The sequence below is a fragment of the Lissotriton vulgaris genome, chromosome 2_1, assembly GCF_964263255.1.
Source record: "Lissotriton vulgaris chromosome 2_1, aLisVul1.2, whole genome shotgun sequence".
In the NCBI taxonomy this organism is placed as follows: Eukaryota; Metazoa; Chordata; class Amphibia; order Caudata; family Salamandridae; genus Lissotriton; species Lissotriton vulgaris.
The window spans coordinates 620,031,444-620,044,330 of NC_141687.1; the positions used below are offsets into that span (position 1 = coordinate 620,031,444).

Sequence of the window (12,887 nt, forward strand, 5' to 3'; positions counted from 1 at the left end):
TGATTGATGATAAGTTGGTAAGATCCAAGGTAGAAAAGTATCAAAATTCTTATGAACAAAAATACAGCGATAAGATAATCAAAGAACCTCAGAAATGTATGTTGGGAGATTTTGTAAGGGTAAAACTGGGAACCATACAACACAAAGGTAGTTCCAAATTATCAAGTCCTAAGAAAATTGTGGTTATCAAGGCTAACTCTTTAAAACTCTCAGATGGAAAATGGTGGAATGCTAATCGAGTGTCCAGGTGTAATGAAACAGAGGTTAATGAATGGTTAAAAGGAAATGAGAACGGTTTTAGTGCAGTTACTAGTGATCAAGTTCCAAATGGACTTACTTGCAAATCTTCGCATGACATGACAACAAATAGGATGCATAGTACACGTGTAAACAAAACTCCAATTGAATTCCAAGATTACATACGCAATTAATGTAATGTGTTCGTGCATTGGTATAATATATTCATGAGTACAGATAAGTTAATTTTTATTACAGCTTTGCATTTTGCTATATGTAATGTTCTTTTGTTTTTGTTAAAGAAAAGGGATATGTTGTATTCCTTCTTATTGTTTATCTCCATTAGCTACGGTTGTCAGGCAGCTCCAGGCTTCCACCTCTGGAATGTTATGAACCAGAGACGGCAGCAGGAGTTGTTCTGAAGACAGCTGTTGGGGGTTGCTCCATGTATACAATAAACTTACTTCCTATCTACACTGGATTGCCTCTTCTTCAATATTTATCTTACATTCCCTAAAGGTATTTGCATTTTCCACATGATGTTGTTACTGCAGTGTTTTCATGAAACAGATATGACTCTTCCACAGTGCACTCGGTTGGTTATAGGTGTCTGAGTTAGTTAAACCTTAGGAGTGAGTGCTTATTATGGGGCATGATAGAGAGCTGTGTGGCTGATTCTGAAGGCATGGCGAGCTTCTCGCAATGCCTGTAGCTGGGCCAAATAAAAGTGTTCAGACTATTCAAGCCGTGGCCTCTCTGCGGAGAGATGTTCACATAGATGCCAATTGTATTTCGGTATGATATGACTGCGTGAAGGCGTAATACGCAAATGTCGATTGCATACAAAGAAAATTGTGGGTTTACAGGTGAGCAAACAGAGGGTGGGTGGGTGGTGACGGCGGCCATACAAGTAGTGCTTGCAAGATGCAGTGAAAAACAAGTGAGGATGAAAAGAGATGACAGAAGATATGTGTAATGTCGCTCTGTTGGCCTGTAATAATCACCAGGGAGGCTAATTGCTGTATTGGAACCTTTATTTATCTTTATAGCTCTAGCGGGAGAGCGTTGGGCGTCCGGCGTTCTCCAAGGTCCCTCGCGCCTCTTCGCGCTCTGCGTGCATGCGCAGTCACTCACAAAATGGCATCCTTGCGAGCTACGTCAAGACGTAGTGCGCGTGAACTAGAGCGCAACCCTACATATCTCCCTCTTTTTATTAACAACAGAAACAATTTTTTTCCAACGTCCCAAAGGCTGCTTAGCTTCCCCCCCAGTTCAAAGTCTCGAAAGCGGGTGGGCCTTACCACCACTCTGCCTGCTCGTGTGCGTCTTACCAGAGTAGAGAAGGCTTCCCTGGTGCTGTTCTCTACAGGGCTCGCCCCTTTATCTCTCGGGGTACCCGGTTCTTCTCTCCTCTGGGTCACACTCTTCGCTCCAGGTTGTTTCTCCACATCAGGCATTCCTTGGTCTCCCAATTCTTCATGGTTTCCTTCTGCTCCTGGGTTCTCTTCTTCTCCGGGGTTACTTTCCTCATTCTCCCGTGGTCCTTGGTTTTGTTGTGTCCTCCCATTCTCCTCCAGGGACCATTGTAGGATCCTATTGCATTTAGACATGCGGTCCTAGGACCACACATTTCCGTCACTGAGCAGTGCTGCTCTATCATACACTTCTTTCACTTGTAGTGGTTGACTGTATTTACTGTCTCCTTTTTTTCTTAGCACAGCCAATTTGACTCTCACCCATTCCCCTCTCTCAAGGGCTGTTTCCTTCACGTTTCTTCGCTGGTTGTAGTGTTCGGTATATATCCTTTGGGCTTTCTCAAGATTGTGCTGCACCACTGCCGGGGACCACTTGCTTGTGATTGTCTTTTCCCTCCATGCTAAGTTATCCTTAGTGAAGGGGTGTCGCCCCCTCAGGATTTGGAAAGGGCTATACTCTGTGCTGGTGGGGGTGATGCGGTAGGCCCACATCATACTTTGGACTTCTTTCTCCCAATCCTTGCCCATCATGATGGCGGCTTGGATGGATCCCATTATGACTCTATTGAACCGTTCCACCTGTCCATTACTCGAAGGGTGATATATGGAGGTGTGCTTGATTTTTATCCCGTTTCTCTCTGCATATTTATACCACTTTTCCAATGTAAATTGCGGTCCATTGTCGCTCAGAATGGATCTTGGAATACCTTCTCTGAGGAAGACGGAAGTCAGGAATCGGAGCACTGTCTCTGCGTCCATCTCTTCCTGTATGTGCACCTCCGGCAATTTTGAGTACCTGTCAACGAGGACGCAAAGATATTTAGGCGTTTCTTGGGTGTCCAGCACTGGTCACAGAATGTCAACGGACACCTCTTCTCATGGGTTACTCAGTTTGGCGAACTTCCCCAAGGACGGCCTTAAGGGTTTCAGCGTTTTGTTTGCCCTTTGACATTGCTCACATTTCCTCACGTGTCTTTCCACTTGGATGTCCACTCCTGGCCACCAGTACATCTGCTTTGTCCTCATCTTAGTCTTCACAATTCCCAGATGTCCTTCATGCAGAATCGCTAACAGGTGAGGGACCAAAGTTGTCGGGGGGACTACTTTGTCACCTCTGTACCTGAATATTCTGTTGTCTCCCACTGACAGTTCCTGTCTGACTTCATAGAACTTCCTGAGTGCTTCTCGCAAGTGTTTATTTTCAGGCCATCCGTTTATTATGTACTCCTTGACTTCCCTGATGTCCTTGTCTTCTTCATACGCTTGGGCCCACTCCTGGTTGCTTATCACCCGTTCTTGGTCTTCTATCACTGCTACCATCTCATTCTCTGTTGTCATGTTGGGAGCTTCTTCCATTGCTGCAGCTCTACTGAGGTAGTCTGCCACTTTGTTTCGTGTTCAAAGTCATCTTGGGGATGCGTGGCGCTTGAATGCCCACTCGAGGTGAGTACTTTGACCAATGGCTTATGGTCAGTCTTGAGTTGGAATCTTGTGCCCCATAGGAATTGGCGGAACTTCCCCATGGCCCACACGACTGCCAGCATCTCTTTCTCTATCACGCGAAATTTCTGTTCCGTGGGCGATAGGGATCTTGAGGCGAAACTGAGGGTCTCCATCGTTTTGTCTTTCCTCTCTTGCATGAGGACTGCTCCCAGTCCCTTCTCGCTGGCGTCCGTCGGCAATACTGATTGTCCTAGGGGGTCGTATCCTTGTAATGGTCTAGCTTGACTAATTAAATTGATGCAAATCGGACTTGCACAGCCGGGTATACACAAATTATAAACTTTTTGATTGGTTTGTGGCGTGCTATCTGGGAAGGACGCTGTCTGAACCAAAGCAGCGTCACCCCATTAAACTACGAGTGAATGCGACCTGCAACTCCAACAACTTGATTTATATGTTGAAATGTCCTTGTGGCAAATGCTACATCGGCCACACGGAAAGAAAAACCAGAACCCGTTTACTTGAGCATAAAAGTAACATAAGGACTGGCAACATAAAATCCACGATCGCTGTACACTTCATGGAATACAAACATTCAGTAGCCCAGCTTAAGTTTCTAGTACTGGAACAAGTGACACCGACACACAATAACAAACAGACTCTGTTAAAAAGGGAAAACTTTTGGATCCGCTATATGGCGACGATGCAACCACACGGTCTAAATGACCGGATGGAATTTTTGTGTTACCTATGATTCGTTTTTTGTTGACTTTCTTTGCTGAAGACATATGTGGACATTTGTGTGATTTTGTTCATTGTGATGTTTTTTGGGTTAATATTCCTTAGATTGTCTATACATTGTCACCTTTGCACTTCATCTTTGTTTGTTTGTCACTCGTTTCCTTATATTTATTTGAGCACTTAGTTGTATTTTCTCATCGTTCCAACATGGCACTCACAGCCTCTTGAGACCCGCAGTCCTCTTTCTATTGCTACGGTCTCGCGACACACTTCCGTTTAAACTCACCCGGTAGCAGAGCACTTAGGGTTCCGGGTTATCACGTCTTCACGAAACGGAGCGCATTGCGGCTAATTTGTAAGTACTCTCTCACGGGGGACCACCTTTAACTTTCTATTGAATGCCTCTACACTCTTTATATGACCCGCATATTCTTGCGCTTTATTTTCAGATTGGGCGATTAACATATCAAGGATGTGTTAACACCGTGAGTATCGGATGTTGGCTAATATGAATCCCTTGTTGATTCGAAATCTTTCGGTATTCTGGGTGATGAGTTTTGATTTAACACTTATTTTCTTGACTCATTTTCTTGTCAGTGCACGCGGTTGGTTCTGAACACTTTTCACGAATCACCCTTTACACGCTTTGGTTGCACTTGGTTATTTTTATTAGCTGCAGTGTTGGCATTAAGGTTTTTTACTCAGTCCAGTTCTTGTGACCCCACGATTTAGTTTCTTCACGCACATATGTTCCATCATGCATGTATTTAGACCCTGCCTATGTGATAGATCAACTCTAATTTAATCTCTATTACATCAGGTTATTTTTTCTGTTTGCATTTGTAGAGCTGCCCCCTGAGGAAGGGCTAGTCATCAGCCCGAAATGCATTGGGACAAGTAATTGCTGGATGACCCTTTAAGTTGGATGATTTATACGTTGCCTCAGAATATTGATGAACTGTTCAAATGATATGAATAAATAATCATGGAACCTCTTTGACACGTCAAGTTGAACATTTGGATTTAATGTGTTGAACTGTTCATAAGACACTTTGTGTCTTTCAGTGCTGTGCACCAGGGAGTCTTCTTCCAAGTTGGGGGAGCTTTGTATTAGTGATAGCTTGACTAATGTCATTCTTCAAAGCATCAAATTCTTTTTGTGTCTCTTCAGTCCAAGAGAACACTGTTTTGTCCCTTATTAGATGTCTTAGGTGGTGCGTCTTGGTGGCAAAGTGTTGTACAAATTTGCTGTAATACTCAGCCATTCCTAGGAAGGATCTCACCTCTTCTTTGTTGGTTGGGGCCATAGCATCACAAATTGCCTTCACATTTGCTCATTTGGGAGTGATGCTGTGTTCTCCGATCTCGTGTCCCAAGTATGTGACGGACGTCATTCCGAGTCGGCACTTCTCCCATTCCGCTGTCAGGCCATTGCTCTCCAGAACTTGAAGTACTGTGTCTAGTTTCTTGTCATGATGCTTCCGGTCTTTCCCCATCACCAGTATATCGTCCTGGAAGTACTAGATACCCTTGATGTCTTTAAAGAGGCGGTGCGTTAGTTTCTGAAAAACTGCTGCTGCAGAAGCAAGGCCAAAGGGCATTCTGCGGAACTGATAGCATCCGAAGGATGTTATGAATGATGTCAGCTTCCGGCTTGCTGGGTGTAGTGCTATCTGATGATATGTGGAAGTGAGATTAATGGTAGCGAACCGCTTTACTCCCTTTGTCTTGGCCAGCATCTCTTCTATGCGAGGTAGTGGGAATTTTTCCACGATTATGCATTTGTTCAGTTCTTGAAGGTCTACACAGAGACGGACCTTGCCATTCAGTTTCATTGCTACCACCAAGGGCACCAGCCACTCCGAGCTATTTATTGCCTCGATGATCCCATTCTCTTCTAGTCTGCTCGACTCCTGCTGTACCGCTTCCCTCACGGCTAGGGATACGTTCCTTACTTTGTGGGATATTGGTTTGAAGTTCTCCTTGAGTACTAACCGATGTGTGAACTTCTCCAGCTTGCCGACCTTCCCACCAAACACTTTCGGAAACTCACTCTTCATGTTCTACAAGTACGGCCAGCTCTCTGGGGCCGTCATCAGCACTTGTGTGTCCCCCCCGGGGTCCAATTGAATCCCTAGGTCACCTTGGTCCATCCATCCAAGGACTGATGGGCCCTTCACAGCTACATACAATTTGCATTCTGCACTACTTCCTCTGAACTCGAAGGTTAGAGCTCTGTACCCGACCATCGGAATGGGTTTGCCCCCATGTACGTCACCGGTCGTATGTAGGGTGGTTCCAGTCTTGGGCCTAAGCTGGGTCTGAATTCTTCATTCCACACTGCTCTTTGGACAATGGTGTACGGGGATCCCAAGTCCACTACAATCTTGATCTTCACTCCCCCTATCACCATGTCGCATTGTGGTTTGCGGGAACGCTTACAGTCAATGCCCAGTACTTGCCCTTCCACGCATAGCACGCTGTCTTCTTCGTCCAGTTCTTCTTCTTCCTCCTGCTGATCCTGCGCCACATACTTCACTGTGAGTCTTCTCATTTTGCGGCGACATACCTTTTCATAGTGGCCTAAATATGCCACAGAACATGCATTTTGCCCTGAACGCTGGACGTTTGTCTTGGTATGCATGGGACCGGCTTCCACATCTGTAGCACGTGGACTTGCCTTCTTTATTCTGCTTCCACTGTTGTCCTGGTTTCCCCGTCCACTTGTTTGGCCCTTTACCTTCTGTCGTCGTGGCTTTGTTCCTTCCTGGAGGTTCTGCATCGTCTACCTTGTTCACCATGGGCCTCTGGGCAGATTCTCTTTTTGCTCCATCAGCACACCATTTCGATAACTCTGCTTTTTTCACCATGGCTATTACTTCCTTAAGCGAAGCCTCTCCGTTTACCCACAATTTGTCTTGTACTGTCTTGTTGGTGGTGTGCATAACTATCTGATCTTTTATGAATTCATTGTGCAGAACGCCAAACTTGCACGTTATCGCCAACTTCCTCAGCGCTGCGACGTAGTCATCTATGGATTCGCCGGCTTCTTGTTTCCTCTGCTGGAAATTATAACGGTCGATAGACGTGCACACTGCTGGACGATAGTGATTGTTGAGATCTTCTATAGCGTGCCTAAATACGTCGTCGTCTGCAGTTTGTCTGGGCGTGGGCACTAGATTCTGAAAGACCCTTATCCCTTCTGGGTCTAGGTTGTGCAGGAGTATGCTCCTCTTCCTTGCGCTGGGGAAGGCCTCCCCTCTCTCGTCTTCTAGGGCTTCAATGTAGTTCATGAAGTACTCTCTCCAGTCCTCCCACTTCATTTGAGGCTCTCCCGGCTTCGGCAAAAACAGGATCGGCGTCGTGAGTGAAGACGCCTGCGCGTTCATTGTGGCACGTCTTTCTGGTTCCGCCCATGGACCTCTCGGGCTGCCCAGCGCATTTGCGCCCTCGCCTTGAGCTTGGTTCGGTCGGGCCCTTCTGCCTCCCCTTCTCTTTGTCTTGCTAGCTCCGCAAGGGCCTCTGTGGGGTGCTGGTAATTCCTTGCTGTGCCTTCTTACTGTACTGTGCCACTGCCTCTGGTACTTTGATGTGTGGGTGCTATTCTCCTCTTTTCCTCGTGCCTCCGGCACGCTTCCCCCGCTGTGCTGTCCTACTGTAGTTCATGTATGGCTTCCTGTAGCTCCTCGTGGTAGGCAACTGGCTGGTGCCTGTGCCTTTGCTGGGTCCTGATGGTCTTTCTTGCCATACTTTTTTTTTTCTCGGGCATCCCGCCCTCGTCGCCACTGTAATGTCGCTCTGTTGGCCTGTAATAATCACCAGGGAGGCTAAATGCTGTATTGGAACCTTTATTTATCTTTATAGCTCTAGCAGGAGAGCGCTGGGCGTCCGGCGTTCTCCAAGGTCTCTCGCGCCTCTTCGCGCTCTGCACGCATGCGCAGTCACTCACAAAATGGCGTCCTCGCACGATACATCAAGACGTATCGCGTGTGAACTAGAGCGCAACTCTACAAGATGCAGAGAAAAAGAGGGAACAAGTGGTTTACAGTGAAAGACTGCAGATGATAGCAGTGTGAAGAGAGATCGGATTAAGAAACTCCGAAGACCAGGAGCTCTTTCACAGATCTTAGTAATAGTTAATTACTGCTTTAATTTACTTGCAAGAAAGTATCACTCAGAGCGTCACTCACTTGACGGTAGAATGTCACTCATACGCACACTGAAACCACCAAAATGTCACACATAGGCAGTTTGCAAACTTGGCAGCTATATTTCTAGTTCTTTGAGGCAGGTTTAAGATCTTCTTAGTTTCTCGTTGCTCAAATGGGTGTAATTTATGACATTCATGTTTCCATTGTCTTCAAATTTTTGGGGGGCTCGTGAGAAAGTGACACTAAAACTCGTTTAATTTAACTCACAATTACACTGAAATTATGAAAATGTCACACAAAAGCAATCTGAAACCTTGACAGCGATGTAATAATCGTAGTGCAAAATGTCATAAATTACACGCAGTTACGTCAGCTAAAACAGTTTCAGTCTGGGCCAAAATGAAATACTCATACAACACCGAGAACTCAGTAGGTTATCAAGTAAAAGCACATGGAGCATGTGTTGCCCGAATGACACAAATGCTCGTTGCCACGTGATGCCAAACGTGACAATGACAAGCCTATCGTGCTTGCATAAAATATGGCACCGGACGTCAATATACTTGTTGTGTGATTGAGAGGCTATATAAAATAAAGTGTGAAAAATAAATAAAAGAAAGTAGTTTTAGTCTTTCTTCGACCGAGTGAAGTTACTTTCTGATACCACAAGATCCGCCATGCCCTGTAAGTCGTTTGCTCGACCCGCCCTCTCGGGTGACAGCCTGGTTTTCGATTGGTCGGTGGGTCACCATTGCTCTAGGTTGGCGCGAAGGTGCACTGAACGACGCGCGGGAGCGGGCTGTGGACAATAGAGCACCGGAGAGGGATAGAGTGCCGCCACCCGGGAGACACCTGACATCCGGGCACACAGGTCCGTGTTTTCCGTAGGACATCCAGCTTTCGGGTACCGGAGAGGCTCGGTACTTCCACATCCGGACCCGAGTGTCGCAGTAGCAGGTACACCCGGCGCGGACTTCCCGCCGGTACCCGAGGCAGCAGCGCGCCCGCCCGAGGCCGCCCGCACAGACCGAAGCTGGAGGAAGGCAGTCCCGCCCCCCGGAGACCGAGGCACGGCGGGGGCGGCATGGCGGATAAGGAAGGTATGGGTTAGGCCAAGGTAGTTGAAGACGCGCTCTGGGTGCTGACGCTGGTTGGTTGGGGTCGCTTGGATTAAGCTGACGAGAGTGGGGATCGTGGGGTGGTCTGTGGGAAGCTAGGGTTGATGTGACAGGAGAGGTACTGGGGGGTGCTTTAAGTGAAGTTTAGGGTGGGCTCGGTGCAGTAAGGATGGGCTCTATGCAAATAACGTGGGATCATTTGGCGAGTTGGGGCTGACGCGTCGTGGGAGGGAGGTGTGTAGTTGGAGTATAGGCAAAAAGAAGCGTAGTCGGCTGATACGCATGTGTTAGAAGCCCCTTTCTTAAGTTGAGAAGCTAATGTGCACGTGGTATTCTATTCATACTGTGCATGTTGAGCGTGTTTGTTTATGCCCCTTTTTTGGCTGCCTGTGTTCCCAAATCAGACTGTTACTCATTCGTGTATTAGATGTCGGCTTCTGGTACGAACAGGAACGCTAATATATAACTAGTGACTGTTTTGTCGCTAACATAGGTTTGCTCAAAAACCTTAGGGTCTGAAAAGGCACTCATTAAATATTCATATCTTTCATGTTGTGCCAAGCCAGTGAAGTCCGCCCCTTCCCATGAGTTGATTCCTTTTTATCACTCCTTAAGATAATTACTACATATGCCAAGGCCAGTTTTGTCATGGGTGCACCCATAAGCCATGGGTGATCCCTACACCAAAAGTTATGCAGTCCATAACCACAGGTGTCTTTTATGTCGTCAGTTACACCACTGTGTCAGGGACAGCGTTTTGTCATTGTTGCTACCCTTCAATATGTCAGTTTGCACTTTCATGACAGGGTTTACCCTTAATGTGCTAGCATCATTTTACTATCTGTAAAGCATATGTGGAGGCTTAAAACTTGCACAAGTCCCAATTTGAAATCGAGAAATATCCAGGTCTTGAAAATATTGGATAAGAATAACTTGACTCTTAAGGTCTAGTCATTATTTCTATCTAAGGGACAGGAATCAGTTTGTCAATAGTTGTGTCAATTTTATAAAGACGGCTTTTTATGGAATATTAACACTAAATTTCTATCAGACTTCCAAATTCTAAACCACTGAGCAGTCACTAGATGGTTGCTAATAAAATATGGCTCTCTAATGGAAAGGACATTGCCCCAACTAATGTTTTCACAGGCTTGATAAACAAATTATGCCATACGGGCTGTCGTTCTTTCTAAGTAAAATCTATCAGGATTAAAATAGTGATAATGGTTGAAACTTATCATTTTTCCTGGAAAAGATGATGAAAAGGTTTACCTTTCGCTGAAATGCCGCTTCAACAGTTTTGAAGCAGACAGTTCTTAAATAATTTTGTTCTGAACCACAGTTTTGATTAATGTTGCGCTCTTATATAATTCATGACAACTGATTGCTATTGTTTTTATTTTAACATGAATGACATGAGATTTAAAAAAAAATAGTTTTATATAGCACAAACTAGACCCAAAGATATTGGGTATCATAGCGCTTTACATGAGCACCAGTTACATTACAGAAGGACACATTAGTTTTTTGTTAAGTGATTTGCCCAGAATCACAGGATGTTGACTCGTTGCCAAGACTCGAACCTGAGTCCCCAGTTTTGAAGTCGACCGCTCTAGCCGTAAGGCTACATCCTCTCCCCAGATTGCATAGATAAAGTTTTATGTATGTGATTTTAAATAACATGCACATGCACTTTTTGTGATCTATTCGCATTCTCTTTTAAGGGTTACAGGTGAACTTGCTTGGCGTTACAAGAATTACATGAAAACGTAGCTGACAAACATTACATGATACTGTTTTAAACTCGTCCAGCTGGAGCCCCATGTATTGTCTAGCAGGGAAAAAATTAGAGATAGGATAGGAGGAAGATAGAAGAAGAGAGAGGCAAGGTACAAGAAGTGATCCTTTGCTCTGAGCCTAGTCTGGGTTTGTGTCAATACGTGGAGGCAATGTTATCCCGGGGTACCCCAGTGAGTTCAGGGGGGATCGTATGATTCGAGGAAAATGTCTAGTGACTTCCACTTCACCCTAGTGGGTGGCCTCCAGGGTGAGTTTTGCAGGGCAGTGCTATCTGCACCTCTGACGTACGTCACCCAGTTAAACCAGCATTTGTATGATGTCTTAGCAGTATCCTTCCAGTTGGCCAGGACCAGTTTAACGGCTGCGGTCAGTAGGAGGACTCTGTCCTGTTGTGTAGGGAGATGTGCGGTTATGAAAGCGGTGGTGAGGGAGGAAAATTCTGGCCTTAGTGTGCTCCCCAATAGTTGATAAAGAATAAAATATGCTTATATATCTAATTCATTTTTGTCATGTGTAAGAGGCTTTTCATTGTTATCATTTCGATTACTGTAATTTTATGTTCACTTGTTTTTATTTTAAATGACAGGATTGGTTTTACACCAGATAATAGGATGGTCCTTTTTAGGTCTCGCCTGGCGTTAGCAGCGCGCATTCGCTACTCTCACCATGCTAGAACCTTTTGGAATCGATACGATTCCAGAAGGGTACTTGAGGCCCCACCCCTCTTTTCCATTGGCTCGCGTCATCGTTTGTTAAACTATGGCTTGTGATTGGAAATCAGACTTGTTGGTAACCGCCCTGTCCAATTTTGGTACGGCCCATCTGGACAGGCCGATGCAATCTTTGTGTGAGGCCTCCACCCAATCCAAAAGCAAACTCCCCAGAGTTGCGCTGCTCATTGTTGATGGGCTTCTTGAGGTGGAGAGCAAAGTGCTCTCCACAGTAACGCTTTCTGCCCACATGCACGCTGTCCTGGCTGAAAAACCGCCGGCAGCAGGGTCACGAGATGCGCAGGACCGGGTCTGTTTGGTTGTTATTTGAATCAAAACATTCCTTCACTGCCCCAGAAGATCCTAGCGCTCCCTTCATTCATTGTTGTTTTTATTATTTTCAGTGTGCCACGCGTACTCTGTTTCACTATAGCGGCCGTCAGTGAATAAATCTGCATACTGCCTGCTTGTAGTTTACTGGCTGCCCAGCTCCGGGTGAGAGACACTGTAATGCTTTCTACCCACATTGCGCGCTGTCCTAGCTGAAAAACCTCTTGCAGAAGGGTCGCGAGAAGCTCAGGATGGTGTCCGATTACTCATTATTTTAATCAAAACATTCCTTCACTGTCCCAGCAGATCCTAGCGCTCCCTTAATTTGTTGTTAATTTTTTAGATCTCACAGACCTATCGCTAGAACGGGCTTGCATTCCTCGCTCTGCGAGGCTTACTGTGATCAATACACTTTTAGAAGGGGGCTTGAAGCCCCGCCCATGATTCCTATTGGCTTGCGTCATAGTGCATAGGAAATGGTGGCTTCTCATTGTAAAGGAGGCTTCTTAGTCCCTCCTGGTTACCCCCCGGTCCACTTTTGGCCCTGCCCACCCAAACTGGATCTCTTAATGGCGGCGTTACACAGGATGCTTTAATTAGTGTGCGAGCACTATTTTCTTTACTAAAGAATGTGGGAGAATTGCGGCGCTCGCCCACACAGCACTCGCTGGCGAATGGCGGGCGCTACTTACATGCGGAGCTCGTTCGGCTACTTGTAGTATTTCCTATCCCACTCCCCAGGCTGAGTGAGAGTTTGCATGCTTTTCAGGAGTAAAATCCTGCGAGTGTCTTCAGAGCACCACATGTTTCCAGAAGTCTACAGACTTGTGCTTCAGGCTGACTGGAGTCGTTTATGTGGAAGGTCCCCGCAATGCGGACTTA

The 12,887-nt window shown here is 46.0% G+C and overlaps 1 protein-coding gene across 1 annotated transcript in view; it reads left to right on the plus strand.

Annotated features, from left to right (window-relative positions):
* Positions 1-8,685: 8,685 nt before the first annotated feature.
* RBBP4 (RB binding protein 4, chromatin remodeling factor) overlaps positions 8,686-12,887 on the plus strand; it is a 92,196-nt gene continuing 87,994 nt past the window's right edge. The window contains exon 1 of the mRNA XM_086955710.1: positions 8,686-9,147. Within this exon, the coding sequence (XP_086811836.1) occupies positions 9,132-9,147 (16 nt within the window). The 5' untranslated portion in view covers positions 8,686-9,131. The remainder of the gene's footprint in view (positions 9,148-12,887) is intronic.